Raw genomic sequence first — 19,474 nt, forward strand, 5'->3', positions numbered from 1 at the left:
CATTACCAGGTAAAAATTCAAGCTGAAATTCATGGGATTCCAAAGCCAAAGCTTTTCAGATAGGAGCAATAAACAAATTGTTGCCAGGAAAGAATTCAACTGAGATTCATGGGATTCCAAAGATAGGCTTCTTAGGAGCCCAAGGCAAGACTGTGAGCTTTCCTACTCTTTCTCTTGTGTAGTCTCAATTTCCCACCTTAGTGCCTCTACCAATAAACGCTGAAAACTCAAACTGGGAAGAGGAAAATGAGGCACAACATTGGAGAGTAAGAGAAACCTTGGGACATTGAAGGAATCACAGTTTGGGATTAGAACGGGAGAGAACAGAAGAGGTAGAGATTTGGACTGACCACACCTTAAAAATGGCATTTGAGAGTCGGGCGGTGGTGGTGGCTTAGGCCTTCAATCCTAGATCCCAGGAGGCAGAGGCAGGCGGATTTTTGTGAGTTTGAGGCCAGCCTGGTCTACAAGGGCTAGTTTCAGGACAGCCAGATCTGTTACACAGAGAAACCCTGTCGCGAAAAACAAACAAAAAATGCCATTTGAGGATTTACAAGAAAAGCAGACCTAACCCAGTGTTTATAAGATATTGTCAAACTACGGTTTTTCTAATTTTCTGTTTAATAAGTTAGCACTTAACCTGGGTGATTTTGAAAGGATGGGACTAGTTATGCATGTGGTTTCTTTACTACGAGTCCATGCTACACCTTTAAAGAAATCTTTCTTGGAAGGGAATCCAATAAAAATATCAAAAGTTCAAATGACCGACCTCCTTTGTGTTTGCCAACTGGTAAGAAAGTAACAGTACTAGTTTCTAGTGGAATTTTAACATTGTTTTTTTCCCCCCTCCGGGGGACGGAAGTCTGGCAACGGTTTCTCTCTCGGAGGGCTACTTTATTCATAAAGACCCAAACAACCGCGAGCCGAGAGGAACAAAGAGGCAGCTGCGAGCGCGGTCCCCGACACCGCGCTGGCTTTGCGGGATCGGCACCCAACCGTGCCTGAGTCACCCCGCGCTGCGCTGCGCTGCGCTCCGCTCCGCCTGCGAAAACCCGAAGGCCGGCGCCACCCTCCCGCCCGCCCCCAACGCGCTCCGTCCCACGCACGCGTCCCGCGTACGGCAGCTCCCCCGCCTCCCCAGCCCCCGCCCCCGGCTCAATGACGTAAGCGGCGAGGGCGGAGCCAGGGTCCGTGGCGGGAGTGGGGGAGGAACTGCGAGGTGTGCGTGGACGTCAGACTGGATAGCGGAAGGTCAGGGCGGCCCGGAGCGGAAGTGGGGCTCGGGAGCTGGTCCGCCATTGTGGGCCCGAGGAGCGGAGGGCGAGCGGGGACGAGCGGCGTGCCGGCGGCGAGCTCGGGCCCCTTCGGCGATTCCCGAGCGCGAGCCCGCTTCCCGGAGTCCCCGCGAGCGGCGGTGGCGGCGGCGGCGGCTGGAGCAGAGCTTCGCGAGGGCGGCAGCCGACTGCTGTGAGTGCTCGCGGAGAGGCCCAGGCGGCGGCGGCGGCGGCGGCTCCTCCTCTCGGCTTGCGGTGAAGAATGTCAGCCACTAGCGTGGATCAGGTGAGGGAGCTGGGCCCGGGCTCGGCCAAGGCCCGAGCCGCAGAGCTCCACCCTCGCGCGCCTCTAGCCGCCGGCGGCCCTGTAACGGCGCGGCGGGGGTTGTCCGGCGGGGCTGCCGCCCAGGCCGGCTTGCGTGCTGGCGGCGGAGCCCGCGGCCGGCGCCCGGGAGCACTCCGAGGGCCGGATGTCCCGGCGGCCGCGCCGTGGCCCCTAGCTGGCGGCTGGCGGGCGCTGGCGGCGCTGCGGAGGGGCGGCGGGAGGCCGACGGGCGGAGTGGCTGCGGAGGAGCTGGCGGGGTTCACTCCTACGCGGATTGTTCTGAATAACTTGTCTCCGATAATGTCTCTGATTAACACACTTTTCTTTCCTCTCCTCCCTCCCCCTCCCTTTACCACATCTTTCGTCTTGCTCCAGAGACCTAAAGGGCAAGGAAATAAAGGTGAGTTTGGTTATTTTATTTTATTTTTCTCTCTCTCAGATGTTGCCCTGATGTTATTTTTAAACCGCCAGCGGCTTCTTTTTTGTTTTTGCTTTTCTTCTTGAATGTAAAGGTTAGAAAAACATCCATCGCAGCTAAGCCAGCTAACGTTTAGGTAGTTCCTGGGTTTGAAGCTACGTTTGTAGAAACCGAAGTTCTGCAAGAATAAACAGCTGTCTTGCTTGTATTTCAGTAAACGTAAGATATTTCTTTAGTTTTCTATTTTATCTTTGTTATATAACTTAGGTCACAATTTTCTACATGTGTGTCTAGTTAAGTACGTGCTTGAAGTGGACATTCTGTTTAAAATGTCTGGATAATATTTATACTTGCAGTTCAGATGGCGTTCTGTGTCACATGAATGAAAATCGTACGGTTAATCACTGATCCATAAAAGTTGCTTGCAAAGAGGCAACAGCAGTACAGAACTCCTAACAGCAAGTATCTCATTGTATATAGCCCTGACTGCAAGGTGTGTCTCAATCTGGTATCTTACAAAAACCTGAGAAGGAAATTATTCGTGCAGTTACTGCTAGCATTATATAACTTACTGTTTAAAAACTACCATTAAAAGTAAGGCATTTAAAACATAAATGTAGTTTGTATTTATGCCCGTGGGACTCAGTAGTCAGCTGATTGAAACATTATGACATAAGTCATGTGATAGTAGTTTAGGACAATAACTCCTTTCTTGGGGTGGTGCCAATTAAAGAACATTCCAATGAACTATATAGTTATAACGTTTTGCAGTTCTGGAAATGACACTAAATACAATTATACTTCCTGTTTTTTTTTCCCCCTAGTAACCAAGTACTGCTTAGAGAATAAAGATCTGCAATAGCCCTTTAGGTATAACTTTCATGTTTCTGTTGATGCTTTTAATTTTTTTCCTGGGTTTTTATGTGGCAGTGCTGGTTAATTAGAAAATAATTATGCTCTTCACAGAATAATTTCCTTCATGTCATGCTGCATTTTATATAAAAATTTGTATATACCAGACGCATTGAAGTGTGTAGGTAACAAACTTACTGCTTTATTTTAATTAATGTTTTCTTTCAGCACATAAACATTTAGGAATCAACTTATGGAATTTTACTTATAATTATAAACTTCAGAATTAGAGGTTAATTTAAAAATAGTTCTGAAACATTTGTAAATTTAAAAGGAATTTCTTTTTCTTTTTTGGCTAATCTGACCATCTGTGAAATCTGTGGTCATTATTGCCTAGTGTAAACTGTTTTATCCTAGAACTATGCAAGGCTATTTGAAGTGCTAAGTGTTTTGTGTTACGCATTTTAAGGTAAGTGACTTCTGTGAAATTCTTTTTGGATAAGAAATGTAGACCACCATATAGATTGGGTATTGTAAGCTTGTCCAGGATTACCACGAGTTTGGTTTACTCAGGAATCACTTTACTTTGGTGTGGCCTAGCGACCTCTGTTGTTACACACCAGTTACTTATAAATTGTCTCAAAGACAGAAGCCAGCCACAGGCTGCATCACCTGGTGACTGCATTTTTATATGAGAATTTTTAATTGATAGTGTCACTTCTGATTTGATATGTAGCTACACATACACATTATGGTTTTTGGATAGTTCTTGTCCTTTATTCTCCCTGTTTTTCTTTTACTCATTTTGTTCAGTTTATAGTTTTATTCTAGGATGAAGGCTGGGATTTCTTACAGTCCTGGGTTTCAATACCACATATAGCTACTGATTTACCAAGTTTGTTGAGAACATTGCACTTTTTTTTAAAAAAATTCTCTTCTATAAACAAAAAAAGAGTGACTGTAAATCCTGTTAAGATACTGTAATCACAACAGCTTATTGCTCTAGATGCTATCTGTTGGATTATTTTTATCCTCTTTTGAGGAAGAGAAGAAAAGCTACTGGTCCAAAAGTATTGGTATGCTTAAAATCATGTAAGTTGGAACCATTATAAAATGATAGAAACCATTATAAGTTTACAAATACATTACAAGCCAAGTCAGGACTGATAACAAATGGCAGTTAGGGGCTTTTGTGTGTTTGAGAAAAAGTCTGTCTTAGCTGACTTATTTTTAAGTTAGTGAACTTATCCTATAGTAAGTCTGTGTACTATTATTAAGCAGAAACTGTAACTGTTTTTCTTGCTTTACAACTGTAAAGATGTGGTTAATAATTTTTGAATTTCAGAGTTTAAGAACCTTATGTTTCTAAGAAATTGGTATCAGTTAAGATTTTAAACTAGTTGACTTAATATGACTCTGAGATGCTACTTTTATGAATTACCTTTAGCTGACATTAGCCTAACACCTGGCTTTAGTGTCTTTTTCTGCAAAGTGTTCTTAAGCATATCCTTAAGGCTTATTGGACTAAAAGAATGAAAAGGAGTTCTGTCAGTCTATTTGGAAAGACAAAATGCTTCTGAAATGTAATTCCTAATTTTTGGTTTATTTTTACATATTTTTTTTTCACTAAAAATTTTTTTTCCTGTGTAAAATGTCAGACCTGCTTGTTATACTTGGCAAGATAATACCAAAAGATAGTTAAAATGTAAAGATAATTATTTGTTGGTCCATAATTTTCTTTATTAACAAGAACTTTTGCTTGCTGTGTCTTCATTTGTGTGTCCAGATGTCCTCTTAGGCCTTCCTCCTTCCTTTCTTTTGTTCCTTAAGTTTATATAAATAAGCAACACGTGGAAATTGGTTCTTTTTCCTCCTCATTCCTTCTGTAGAAGGGACACGTACATCATTTTATACAACTGCAGTTTAAAAGAATTAGGTTGAAATTGGTTGTTTGAATGTTTCAGAAAATTAGTGTATTTTAGCAATATTATGTGTATCTTCTCTCTGTCCCCCCCTAATAAATGATTTCAAAACACCATACTATCATTATTTTGGCTTCATACTTTTACTAATCCTCACAACATTCCTGTAAGGAGATAGAGGGTATATGGTATTGTCGCTGTTTTTGTAGGTGGGAAAACATGATGCACACATCTGTTGACTTTCCTAACTTGATGTAGTCAGGACCAGAGCAGAGAATCACCTGGCTTCTAAGGCCCATGTTCTATCTTGATTTGACTTTGCTTCATAGGGCAGAGGAAACAGGCGAAGAATCATGTAAGTCATCTGTTCTTTTTTCCCCTGAAGAACTTTTACACAATATAGAAGTGGCTTAGATTTCATTAATGTTCAGTGACTTTCAGTCTCCAAGGCATTAGATTGTCCTTAAGTAATGATCAACAACTAAAATCTTATGAAACAGTTGCTTTAAGAAAGTATGCTTCTGAAATTAAAGGGCTAGTTAGTATCTTATTAGGAGCCTTTAAATGGATACTTTTTTGATTATGTTAGCAGTAAGGACTAGATAACCAAGAACTAATGGATACAAGAGATAGAAATTGTTTTTAATACAGGCTGATATTCATACTAGTTTAATAGTCTATTCTAGTCAGAAACTTTTTTTTTTGTCCTTCAAGAAATAAAAGACTGTGCATCACTATTGTTGATAAAGGAATAGTCAAACCAATGGGAAGAACCTTAGCCCTCATATGACACCCTCCGTTTTATTTTGTTAGTAGTAACAGTTACATATTTTAATTCTGGAGCCCATTTAGCCAAACCTGACTCTGGTGAAGTCATTATGAAACACTGTTGAATCTTATAAGTGGAGTCAGGATCCATTTGATCTTTGGGCCATAGAAGTCAGCTCTGAATCCTTCATGCTCAGAGTAGTTTTACTTTTGAGCTATCGCTGAACATTATTGGATGAAGAATGAAGGGATTTAATAGATCTTTGCTCATAAGCCACTGCTCACTAATGTTACATTTTAGGTAATGTACACTTAGGACAAAATTAGAGTTGATATTCTGGTAAACTTAACTCCACATTAGTTGGCCATACTTGGTGACATTGTAGTTTTGAGCAGTAATTCTAAGAGATTGACATCCCTCACAAATTGCCTTTTTTTTTTATTTCATGTTCAATAACAAATACTGCTACTGTATCAGATACTTTCCCAGTAACCTTTGTCTGTTTTTCTGGTTCAGAATAATTTTTAGTTTTATTTGGGGTATTGCAGCATTTAGTATTAATAAAGATTATTAAATATGGTCATCTCATACGAAGATGAAATGAAATGAAATAGGCACTGAATAACCTGAGTTATTATTAGGTTGATGAGCTCAAATCACTACTGGAGACCACTTGCCTCCTCGGTAGTAGACCTGAAATTGAAATCCAGGAGGTGGTTTTATATGCTATACTCAGGCACTACTGGGACAGTGTCCAAATGTATTTTTTTCTTGACTACAAAATAATGTCTTTTTTACAGTGTATGAAGTAGTTTTGAACTAGTGTGACATTCTGGTTTGTTTTCTCATGTGTTTCATGAGTAATCATCATCATCTTTGGTGTCTTAATTGTAGTTTTACTTTCATGTGAAAGTCTTTTTTATTGGTGTTTAGATTTGAACACAAAACTTCAGTGCATGCTAATTTCACCAGTGAGTTGTTAATCTTTGAGAATCAAGGTATGTGCACACACATTTATTAGAGAATCAAAGTCTTAGAGAATTTTAACTAGAGTGCTTACATAACGTACACGAGGCCTGGGTTGGCACCCCCAGTACTGCCAAAAACCAAACCAAAACAGCATAAGGCCTTTCCTTTTTAATGAGAGGGTCGTGCTACGTATTCGGTCTGTGTAGTCCATACTGGTTTTTATCTTCTCTCCTTTTGCTTCTACTTTTCAATTGCTGTGGAAACCAGTGTGTGGCATCAGACCTAGGCCTTTCTAGATTTTTTTATAATCATCAATTTTAACCACTTTGGAGACATTTAAGTAATTTTTTACTGGAACTTCAGGTCATAAATAGTTATTTGAAGGCTCAGCCTGGTATTGTATATATGCCTGTATTCCCATTGCTTCACAAGCTGAAGTAGGATGATTGAGAATTCAGGGTTAGCCTGGGTAACATAGGAAGAAGACCCAGTTTTGGTAAGAAAAACATTTTTACCTTTAACAGATTAACAGACTTTTATAAAGTTAGTTCACATACTCAAATATATTATCTACATCATTACTTAAAGTTATTTTAAAGTCATACACAGTTTTAGGGAGCCTTCCCAACATTTCTGTCTTGCTTTGCTTACTATAATTTTGAAATTGGGATATTTAAGATTTTGATCAAGGAGAGTATATAGATAAGGTTTATATAATGTTGGGTTTTAGATCATGGGATTTCTAGGTTTTCTTTGGCACACATTATTTCTAAAGGTTATCCTTAAGAGAGTTCTTAAATCAAAACAGCAAGAAATTCTGTACTATTTTTTTTTCAGAGTTGGCTTGAAAAGTGTTTGAAATGTTAATATTGTGCTATAAATTTTATAAGGCTTACAACATTTCTAATACAAATATGTTTTTTAGTTTCAGTACAAAATGGTTCGATTCATCAAAAAGATGCTGTAAATGATGATGATTTTGAGCCATACTTAAGTAGCCAGACAAATCAGGTAAGTTTTCTGCAGATTCAGATTTAAGAAGTTAAACTTCTATTAGTTTTTACTGATTTTTTTTTTTCCCAACTAGACATCTAATTGAATACAAGATTAATGTAATGTGAAATTTGCCTACATGTGGTGAAAAACACTTGAAGGTTTAGGATTATAAGTAACTGAATGGGGTTCTAAAATATTTAAAGATGAGTGTTATTTTTATATATTATGCTTAGGATTTTTGAATATTAACATGATTTAATCTTTTACTATTGCAACCTTGTTTTTCCTTTTTTCCCCTTTCCTTTCCTCTTCTCCTTACCTTCTCTTTCCTTCCCTCCTCTCTTCTCTCTGCTCCTCTCCCCTCCCTTCCCCTTTCTTCCCCCCCTTCCTCTCCCTCCCCCTTCTCAAGACTGAATTTCTCTGTGTAGCCTTGTCTGTCCACCACTTGGTCTACAGGCTGGCCTTGAACTCAGAAATCCACCAGTCTCTGCCTCCCAAGTTCTGGGATTAAAGAAGTGCTCTGCTATTGCCTGCTACAGCCACATATTTTTAACTAAAGCAAATTAAACTTACTAGCTAGAAACTTTCACTGGATAGATTAGTTTGTGTCTTACAACTTTAGTTAAGTATATTTTCTTTAAGATATTCAAATTTGAATTTCATTAAGTTACTGCAGTTTTTAATTTGGTAGTATTAGAGAATAGAATTAAGGACTTTATAAATACTTCTTTATTGCGAACATGGAGATTAAATATAGATCATTAGTACCCCCCCCCCAAAATTCTGGGATTTGAATCTGTGATATTGTACATGCTAAGTCATGTACCCCAATTAAGCTACATGCCTAGCCCCTAGTAGCTTCTGAGAATTTGTTCTTAAGTATAATTTAAATGCTAAGAAGCAATAAAATAAAGATATTTTATATTTTGATAAAATTTTGCTGTCATGTTTATTGCCAAATTTGTGTCACTGGTAGAATCCAATTTTGAAAACAAAATTTCAACCTTTACCAGTTCATGAGAATATTCTGGAATGAAATTTCTAGTATCGTTTCTTCCACTTGTAAAAAGATATGAAAAATGTGCTCTGTAACTTTAACCTAGATTCCTTTAAAAGCATAAGAGGAAAAGGCACTAAGTGTTCTCATGGAATGATTCGTTAGACAATTTGAACAAAAGATTTCTGCTTTGTGGAATGTATAGACCTGATTTGTAGCTTATAGAAGTGACGGCTTTGGTCACCCTCATCTACCTCTGGGCATTTGTCTTTATCTACTCTCCTTTGTGTGCTGTCTTAGATTCCTAGTGTGTATTGGAGAGGGGTGAATAAATCAGGAGGAATGGAAACAAGTGGTAGAATTTGTGAATGCTTGGCAGGAAGGGGTAGAAAAGATGTCAACATTTGTCTTTCCACAGTACCAAAACTGATTACCTCTAACAGGGCGTGCATTTAAAAGCATTAGCAATACAGAACTGGGAAACTAGGTTTGTTGTATAGAAAAAAATGGAAAATTGTCTAAGATCTTAAAGGTAAGTTATATGATTTTAAATCAGAATTTCTTAGCTGAACTGTAAAAGTAACTCGAGAATTGCTAGTTTAATGGAAACTAAGTTTATTTCTGGAATAACTCAAGTAAGCATGATTGACAAACTTTATAAAGTTGTTCAAGTATTTAATGAATTAGTTCCTTGAAGTCCTGATTTAGCTAAAGTTAAATGGATAGATTATGAGATTCTTTTTAAGATTTATTTTTATGTGTATGTGTGCAAATATATGTTGCATGTGTGTGTGTGTGTGTGGTCCTGGAGAGGCCATAAGAGGGTGTTAAATCCTTGGGACCTGGGAGTTAAAAGTTGTGAGTTGTCCACCCTAAGTTATGGCTTCTCCAGAAAAGCAGGAACTGCTGAGCCAACTCTCCAGCTCTACACATTGTGCTTTTAAAATTAATTCCTTCATGTAATTTTAAAAAGTATAAGTAACCAAGATGAATCATCTGGTGGGAAAGGTGTTTTAATTTCATCTGGTGATTTAAGTTGTTTTCTGCACTTAAATCCGATTAATATCGGCTAACTCTAGGATTGTGTTAATGTTGGTCTTACTCATCTGACACCATACTTCTTCCATTTTATAGTGTTTTTTAAAGGAGGAAGGAAATAGATCATTGGTTCCCTGTTAATCTTCACAATAATGTGATTGAGTCCAGGTCTCATGTTTCAGTTGCCCTTTTGTTGAGGATGCCATGTAAATTGAAAATAACATTTATTTAAAGAAGTTGGAATACTGATGTTATCTACCTGTGGTCAGTGTTGATCACTGTTGGTGTTTAATGTTTCCAGATTCTTGGCCATTTATTTACAGAATTGAAATTAAAACCCATGCTGATTTGCAAAAGTAGCAAGGAAATTTTATTTAAAGCAAAGCAGTAGAAAAATTTAGCATATGCTGCAAGGGAGCAGCCAGGCACATGAGTGAAAATATTCAAGGCCTCAAGTTGCTGTCTGGGATCTCTCTTTATAAGGTCTAAAGGAAGGATGGGCTGATTGCTAAGGGTGTAATTTGGTTGCTTCTCTGTTTTGATTGATAGATTAGGTCATACAGTAATTTTTCCATTGTGTATGTTCCTTTCCATATGCATCTAATTTTGTCATATACATAGGAATAAGTAGATTTAAGAGTATAATTCCTAAAAGGATACAGTTTTGTTTTACTCTTCATGTACCCCAGATCAGCCCTGGCTGGATCTCTCTGATCTTCAGACTAGAATGCATTGAGAATACTTTTAAATAGAAACTTTCCAAGTTTGATTGTTGTTAGAAGAATAGAAACATGTCCTCTGTGGGTGTGGCTCTGAGGTTGCTGGCTGCACTGATTGGAGAGGAGTGTGTGTATAGTAAGTACATTATTAGCAGAGGGGTATGTACATACCACAAACCAAGTGGAATCCTAAGACACTAAACCAGTCCTTATGCTTTCCCAGTGGAGGCTTGAGAAAATAATTACGTTTAAGTTTTATTCTGTTTTGGCATTGTGTGCCCTGTATTTTAACAATGACTGGTTATTGATGTGATTTTTCTACTGGTGTATTACTCCACAGTCCAAAATCCAAGTCTGATTCTGTGATTGTCAATACTAATAAAAAAAATTACCTGCCAGATGTGATGGTGTACTCCTAGAACTTCCTAAGTGAGGTTGAGTTTAGCCTGCACTGCATAGCAACATTGTCTCACAAAAGTTAAAACAAAAAATAAAGCACACATAAAACCACTACTACTAGAGTTTCACAGAAGTAGCTATATTTGTAATATGAGTGCATTTAAAATGACTTACATGCTTTATCTCATCTTTTGTCAGCAATGCCCATCCTTGGGAAATAAGACAACCGTTTTCTGAAAATAGGGTTTTTTTTTTTTTGATTTCTTAAAAACAAAAAACCAAAAATAATCTCCTTAGTTTTTTTTTAAGTAAACCTTCAAACTTAAACCGTGAAGTTTTATATTTATGAGTTAGCTCTTTGCTGATGTGTTTTGTTTTATTTTTTATACATGAGTATAATACTAGTTAAGTTGGAGGGTCAGTTTTTGTTGCTGTATTGTGGAGCATTCCAGTACAAAGAATGAGTTCTTCATCTTACTGTTCCTAGTCACTGGTGTGATGGTATGTGGCAGGGACAAGGGATTCATGACACAGGTATTAAGTGAGTGCATGTGTTAAGGCTATTTGGTAGGATTGCAGAGTGAAGAATTGCAGTTGGTGAAACACAGATTTTATTATATTTAACACTTTTCATGACATCTGTATGATTGTATTTTGATAGTGTTATTGTCAAACTTAAGACTCCTACCTTAGTCTTCCAGGTACTGGGATTATTGCCTTGACAGTGCTTTTGGAGTAAATCTCAGTTTTTGCAATGACCAATAGAAGAAAGTAAATAAAATCATTATAGATACTGTAAAAATCACTAACCCATTGGTTCTGAAATCAGGAGACCCTTTTTGTTTGTGTGTGTTTGTTTGAGATTGGCTTTGATGTATGTAGCCCACATTGGCTTTGGCTCTGAGCCCATCAGTTTCCACATGTATTAGTCTCATATTTGCATGCCAGCATTCTGGGCTTGGAAGTTGGGAGTCTGAAGTACTTCAGGTTCTTTGTTTTGTCTTTGTGTTTGTTTTCTGAGACAGGGTTTCACCATGTTCCCCTGGCTGTCCCAGAACTCACTCTGCTAAACTAGGCTGGTCTCAGAGATACTCCTGCTTCTGAGTGTTACGATTAAAGGTGTGCACTACCACTGCCCGAACAGCATATCCATTTCTTAATGTTTTTCTTTTTAATAAATATTTTTATTAATTCTCTGACACTTAGGATTTTTTAAAGTCATTTACAGCTGCCTCTCTCAACTCTTAGGTTTAACCCCTTTCTCTTGTTTTAAAATTTAATTTTATGTCTTGTTAAATTTTTTTATTTATCTTAAAATATCACAGACTTATAATTCTCCTTACATATATTAGTTCTCCTTCACTGAACCAGCATTTGAGTTTAAATTTGTCTTGACCTCCAGGGACATTTTGAGGATTTTTTTTTCTTTTATGAATCAAGTGTTTAGAGTTAGACATTTATATAGTTATGATTCATGGATATACAACATGGAATGATTATATCAAGGAATTTAAACTATACCCTAAATAGTTTTAATAATATTTTTATGCTGTGAACACTTGAAACACCACCGCTATCAGTTTTGGAATGAACTAGTTATTAACTATATTTATCACACTTTGGCTTCTTTATACATTAAGAGAAGCCATAAGAATCAAAGACTCACTCATTCACACATTCAAGAGTTCCATAAAAATAAAGTGAAAGCTATAATTGATATGTCCATGGCCCATGTAGGCCCTGTGCTTGGTTCTTCAGTCTTTGGAGTTGATAGGATCCTTGCTCAGTTGACTTAGAAAGCCTTGTTCTCCTGTTGTCCTCAGTTACTACCTACCCTACTTACTCTTCTTGCTCTTTCCCTGAGCTCTGAGGGGAGAGAATTGATGGCAATATACCAATTAGAGCTAGGTGTTGTACAATCTCTCTGGATTTTGTCTGACTGTGGGCATTTGTTCCCATGTCTGCAGGAGGAGGCCTCCGTGATGATGGCTGAGTAAACGACTCATCTGTGAGTGTAGCAGATATCACAGGAGTCATCTTTTTGGTGTTGATGCTTAGACTAGTAGTAATTGGTTTTATCTTAGGTCTTTGAGCTGTCTGTCTAGTCTCTGGTTCTTGGTCACCTAAGCAGTGTCAAGTATGGGTTCCAGCTCATGAAATAGGCCTTAAGTCAAATCACATATTGGTTGGTTACTCCCATAAGCTTTGTGTCAACATTGCCCTAGCAAATATTTTAGGTAGGAAGATTGTAAAAGTTTTGGCTGGATTGGTTTATGGCTGGATTATGTTTCTCTTGGTACCCTGGAGAGTATCTTCCCATACCAAAGACACTAGAACATGGGGGTAAAGGTTCTTTGTGGACACCAGCTCGAATTCTCCGTCTTCAGTGAGTTATGTGGGTGTTGTCATCAGTGGGGTCTTGTTGGCAGTTTGTGGAGAGCAGCTTATTATCTTGGCAGCAACCTGGGTTGTTTGGGGATTTCCATGTGACTGTTATGCCAAAGTTAGATGAAACAAACTTGGTGAGAAGTGGCCAGTTGGGACTCTATTTTCCTCATTATTTGGAAAATTTATTACAATTGACTACATATGTTAGGAAGTTTTCATTGTCCTAGGTTTCCTTGCTGCTCCTCAAATGCCCCTTACATCTAGTTGCCTCTCCCTACATTCCCTCCCTCAGCTCCATTTCTCTTCTGTTCCCCAACTGATCTTCCCATTTCAGCTCTCACCCCTTCCTCCCAGTTCACCAATAAAGTTCATCCTATTTCTCTCTCTCGGGAGATCTATGTGTCCCCTCTGAACCCTTCATCAATACTGGCCCACTCTGGATCTATGGTTTGTAGCTTGATTATCACTTATTTGGCTAATGTCTATATAAAGTCAATACTGAATGGGTTACCTCACTCGGTGATTTTTTTTTTCTAGTTCCATCCATTTGCTTGCAAATTGCATGATGTCATTTTAACAACTGAATAATACTCCCTTGTATAAAAGTACCACATTCTTTTGTTGAAGTACATCTAGGTCCCTCCACCTTCTGGCTATTATGAATAGAGCAGCAGTGTCCTTGTGGTGTGATAGAGTGTCCTTTGGGTATATGCCCAAAAGTGGTATGGTGAATCTTGAGGTAAATCATTTCCCAACTTTTTGAGGAGGTGCCTTATTGATTTTCATGGTGACTGCAAGTTTGTGCTCCCACCAACAGTGGAGGAGTGTTTGCCTTGCTCCACCCTCTAGCATATGATGTCATTTGCGTTAGTGATCTTAGCCATTCCAATAGGTGTGAGATGGACTCTCAAAGTAGTTTTGAGTTGCATTTCCCTGATGGCCAAGGATATTGGACATTTAAGTGTTTCTCAACCATTTGAGATTGCTCTATTGAGAATTCTTTGTATATATCTGTTCCACATTTTTTTAAATTGAATTCTTTGGCTTTTTAGATCTAGTTTCTTGAGTTTTTTATATATTTTGGACATTAGTGCTCTCTCAGCTCTGGAGCTGGTAAATTTTCATTCTCTAGGCAGCCATTTTTGCCCTATTGATGGTGTCCCTTGCTATGCAGAAGCTTTAGTTTCATGTGGTACTATTGCTTGATTGTTGATTTTACTGCCTGTGCTAAGGGGGTTCTGTCCAGAAATACTTTTCTTGTACCACTGGTAAGTGGTATCTTTTGAAAAGATGATTCATTTATTTTTGATTTTCCAGTTGGATGGAATACAGGTTTTTGAAGTGTATTCTTAGGATTTTCTGGATTTCCTTGGTGTCTGTTGTTGTGACTCCTCTCTTTTTGTTTCTGATTTTATTAGTTTGGGTAAGAGTTTGTCAGTCTTACTGATTTTCTCAAAGAACCAACTCATTTCTTTGATTCTTTGTGTTTTTCTCTTTGTTTTTATTTTATTGATTTCAGCCCTGAGTTTGGGAATAACTTGCAATTTTCTCTTTTTGGGTAGCTCTCTCTCTCTCTTCTTTTTTTTTTTTTTTGTGACAGGGTTTCTCTAGCTTTGGAGCAGTTCCTGGAACTAGCTCTTATAGACCAGGCTGACCTTGAACTCACAGAGAACCGCAAGCCTCTGCCTCCCGAGTGCTGGGATTAAAGGCATGTGGCTTGTATATTCATTTTTATTCAATTCTTGAAAGTCTTTATTCTGCTTTGGCCCATTGTTCCTTGAGTAGAAAGTTGTTCGGTTTCCATGAGTTTGTAGGGTTTCTGTTTCTATTGTTGAAATCTAGCTTTACTCTAAGGTGGTCTGATAGGATGGAGGGTGTCATTTTGATTTTTTTTTTTTTTTTTTGGTTTTTCGAGACAGGGTTTCTCTGTGGTTTTGGAGCCTGTCCTGGAACTAGCTCTTGTAGACCAGGCTGATCTCGAACTCACAGAGATCTGCCTGCCTCTGCCTCCCAAGTGCTGGGATTAAAGGTGTGTGCCACCACTGCCTGGCGTCATTTTGATTTTCTTGTATCTGTTGAGACTTACTTTGTGTCTTGAGTATGTGGTCTATAGTATGAGGCCACTCGTTTTTTCCTGTCTGCTCAGCCCCGAAGTAATCAACAGAAACCATATTATTTATAATACTGTTTGGCCATTAGTTTAAGCGTATTTCTGGCTAACTCCTATATCCTAAACTAACCCATCTCCGTTAATCTATGTATCACCACGAGACTGTGGTTTACTTGGGTAAAGTTCTGGTGTCTGTCTCCGGAGGGGCTACATGGCTTTTTTCTGACTCTGCCTTCTCTCTCCCAGCATTCTTTTTAGTTTTCTCCTCCTAACTCTTTCTGCCCTGCTCTGCTATAGGCTCAAAGCAGTTTCTTTATTAACCAATGGTATTCACAGCATACAGAGGGGAATCCCACATCAGTGGTCAGTTTTGAGTAAGCTCCCGGAGATGCAGAAAAGAAGGTGTAGTCTTTTAAAAGTGTTTGGGTGACTGTAGATATCTTCTAGGTTCATTTGGTTTAGAAAGTCTGTTAGCCCCATCATTTCTTTGTCTTTGTCTGGATGAGAGTGAGGTATTAAAGTCTCCCAACATCAATGTGTGAGGGTCAATGTATGATTTTAGCTCTAATTGTGTTTCTTTTACAGATTAGGGTGCCCTTGTATTTAGGGCATAGATTTAAAAATTCAGTTATCATCTTGGTAAATTATGTAGTTTATTTCTTTTGGTTACTTTTGGTTTGAAGTCTTATTAGATATTAAAATGGCTACCAGCTTGACTCTTAGGTTCATTTTCTTGTTATATCTTTTTCCAACCCTTTACCCTGAGGTAATGTCTATCCTTGGTGTTCAGGTGTGTTTCTTGGATGTAGCAGAAGGTTGTGTCTTGCTTTTCGTCCATTCTGTTAGTCTGTTGTTTTTATTGGTGGAATTCAGTTCATTGATATTGAGAGAGATTAATGACAAACGATCGTTGTTTTTCCCGTTATTTTCTTGTTTTTGTTGTGGTTGTAGTGGAGAGAGATAACGGAGAGAATGTTTCCATTTTATTTTGATTTTGCTGGTCTGATATTATTTCCTATGGTTTTTCATGGTTGTAGTTAACCTTAGGTTGGAGTTTTTCTTCTAGCAACTTTTGGTATTGGGATGATTGTAGATCTATGTGCTAATAATCTGGTTTTGTCTTTGTTGAATGGGTGTTTGTTCCCTTGGTTCCTGTTTCCTCTTTGAATTTTAGGAGAGTATGATAGCAGTGTATTGCTGGTAGGAAGTTTTTCTGTGGACCTGTTTCCTTGGCCTGCTCAGTTGGTGTATTCCCAGGAAACGCTTGTTGTTAGAGGCTGGGATAATTGGATGAGTTGGGGTAAGGAAGGCTGGAGTAGTAGGTCTGTGTGATCCCTTGGCCATGGAGGCAGGGAGAAAAGGGAAACTGCTGCAGGTGTCCTGTTACTGAGCTGGAGATAGACTGGGGGATTTAGCTGGAGGAGCAGCAGGAGAGGTGAAAATGAAAGTCAGCTTTCCTGGCAGGAGTGGCCTTTGGGTCAGCAGGTGATGCCTGCTGGGGTGAAGTAGGGTGTGGGGTTCAGAGGGGAAGACGTGGGATCTACCAGGGAGGGATGCTGGGAGCCGGGGCAGGAAAGGCTGATTTTGAAGGAGTTTTGTTGCAGCAAGCTGTTGGTTACTCCTCATAACAGTCATGCCAGTGTTGTACCTTTGAAGGCATCTTGTCTGACAGGTTGGTTTTGCAACTCGAAAGGTCTACAGCTGGGTCTACACTTGATGCCTTTCTCCCGTAAGATCCAATGTCGTCTTAAACTATGCAAGCTATCAAGTAGAGTAAGAGAGGACGCTTCCAATTTATTTCCCTCTTGACTTCTTGATTACTATAACTAAAAGTGTATGTTGTCTTCAGTAGTGGGGTCTTAACATCTAGTTCTGGTGGGCATCCAAAGTGCTATAGCAACAGACTGTTATTTTGAGAGCCTTTGGAGTCTCCCTTATTGGCAATGGAATTTTCTTTTAAAAATCTTTGTCTTCTGAGAACAGCAATAAGATGAAGAGTATATTTTACTGTATTTTGTTTTTAAAATAGAGAAGAGTAAAACCGTTAATTGTGTTTCATGTTGTAGGCATAATACTGATTTTTATTTTCTTCTCAGATACAGCATTTCTACATTTTTTTCTTAAGTACAAAATTTAAGTGGCAGTACTTGATTCCATCATAAAGACTGCAGTTTAATTCCTCTGTTGGACATAGTATTCCAAATTTGTTTAAATCTTGTATGTATATTATATTCTGTACCTGTAAAGCTTATTAGCATTTTGTAAAAAATCTCAGTATTTTAAAATTGGGACAGAAACACAATCTTTATTTTACTCCTACATTTTCTGCTTAAAAACGCCATAATTTTGTAATATTTTAAAATTATCACTGACATAGTTTTACATGCTTAATCCTAGCACCTAGGAGAAGCAGAAGGATTGTGAGATTGACGCCAGTCTTCTGTAGAGTGAATTTGAGTACAGCTGGGCAGCAAGACTGTCTTTAGGGCGATGGTACTCATCTGTATTTCTGCTGGTAATATTGATTTGAAATTTTAATTATGTTGACTAGGCACATCTCTTTCATTCACTTAAAACTGCTTTCAGTATTTCAGATAACTTTTTTCTCTTTCAAGCGTACATTTCACTACTGATTTGTGGTTTTCTGTTTTGCAGAATACCAGCTATCCACCAATGTCAGATCCATATATGCCTAGTTACTATGCTCCATCCATTGGATTTCCATATTCTCTTGGGGAAGCAGCATGGTCCACGGCTGGAGACCAGCCTGTGCCGTATCTGACACCCTATGGACAAATGAGTAATGGAGAGCATCATTATATACCAGATGGTGTTTTTAGTCAACCAGGGGCATTAGGAAATACCCCTCCATTTCTTGGTCAACATGGATTTAACTTTTTTCCTGGTAATGCTGATTTCTCTACATGGGGGACAAGTGGATCTCAGGGACAATCAACACAAAATTCTGCTTATAGTAGCAGTTACGGCTATCCACCTAGTTCTCTTGGGAGAGCTATTACTGATGGACAGGCCGGATTTGGCAATGATACTTTGAGTAAGGTGCCTGGCATTAGTAGTATTGAGCAAGGCATGACTGGACTGAAAATTGGTGGTGACCTGACGGCTGCAGTGACAAAAACTGTAGGTACAGCCTTGAGCAGCAGTGGTATGACTAGCATTGCAGCCAATAATGTGCCCCCTGTTAGCAGTGCAGCACCTAAACCAACTTCTTGGGCTGCTATTGCCAGAAAGCCTGCCAAACCTCAACCGAAACTTAAACCCAAGGGCAATGTGGGCATTGGGGGTTCTGCTGTGCCACCACCTCCTATAAAACACAACATGAATATTGGAACTTGGGATGAAAAAGGGTCAGTGGTAAAGGCTCCACCAACCCAACCAGTTCTGCCTCCTCAAACTATAATCCAGCAGCCTCAGCCATTAATTCAACCACCACCATTGGTGCAAAGCCAACTGCCTCAACAGCAGCCTCAGCCACCACAACCACAGCAGCAACAAGGACCTCAGCCACAGGCCCAGCCTCACCAAGTGCAGCCTCAGCAGCCACAACTGCAGAACCGCTGGGTAGCTCCTCGGAATAGGGGAACTGGCTTCAACCAGAATAATGGAGCAGGCAATGAAAACTTTGGTTTAGGTGTTGTACCAGTTAGTGCTTCACCTTCTAGTGTAGAGGTGCATCCAGTGCTGGAAAAACTAAAGGCCATAAACAACTATAATCCCAAAGACTTTGATTGGAACCTGAAGAATGGACGTGTGTTTATAATTAAGAGCTATTCCGAGGATGATATACATCGTTCCATTAAGTACTCTATCTGGTGTAGTACTGAGCATGGTAATAAGCGTTTGGATGCAGCTTATCGTTCCCTGAATGGGAAAGGCCCGCTCTATTTACTCTTCAGTGTGAATGGCAGTGGACATTTTTGTGGAGTGGCTGAAATGAAGTCTGTTGTGGACTATAATGCATATGCTGGTGTCTGGTCTCAGGATAAGTGGAAGGGCAAATTTGAAGTTAAATGGATCTTTGTCAAAGATGTTCCCAATAACCAATTACGACATATTCGCTTAGAAAACAATGACAACAAACCAGTAACCAATTCAAGGGACACTCAAGAAGTACCCCTAGAGAAAGCAAAGCAAGTGCTTAAAATAATTGCTACTTTCAAGCATACCACCTCAATCTTTGATGACTTTGCACATTATGAAAAGCGTCAAGAGGAGGAGGAAGCCATGCGAAGGGTAAGTATGAATCCAATAATTTTTTGTGTGAGGATTTATCCCCA

The 19,474-nt window shown here is 39.1% G+C and overlaps 1 protein-coding gene across 2 annotated transcripts in view; it reads left to right on the plus strand.

Moving 5' to 3' along the window:
• Positions 1–1,199: 1,199 nt before the first annotated feature.
• Positions 1,200–19,474, plus strand: part of Ythdf3 (YTH N6-methyladenosine RNA binding protein 3) — a 33,413-nt gene continuing 15,138 nt past the window's right edge. Inside the window, exons 1-5 of one of the 2 annotated variants that reach the window (XM_041667464.1) lie at positions 1,200–1,560; positions 1,975–1,999; positions 5,001–5,146; positions 7,455–7,540; positions 17,832–19,430. In XM_041667464.1, coding sequence (XP_041523398.1) covers positions 5,089–5,146; positions 7,455–7,540; positions 17,832–19,430 — 1,743 coding nt within the window. In that variant the 5' untranslated portion in view covers positions 1,200–1,560; positions 1,975–1,999; positions 5,001–5,088. The remainder of the gene's footprint in view (positions 1,561–1,974; positions 2,000–5,000; positions 5,147–7,454; positions 7,541–17,831; positions 19,431–19,474) is intronic. The other variant, XM_041667466.1, reaches the window with a different exon arrangement.

The sequence above is a fragment of the Microtus oregoni genome, unplaced genomic scaffold (assembly GCF_018167655.1).
Source record: "Microtus oregoni isolate MIOR12 unplaced genomic scaffold, Mior012 000017F_ref0000208, whole genome shotgun sequence".
In the NCBI taxonomy this organism is placed as follows: domain Eukaryota; kingdom Metazoa; phylum Chordata; class Mammalia; order Rodentia; family Cricetidae; genus Microtus; species Microtus oregoni.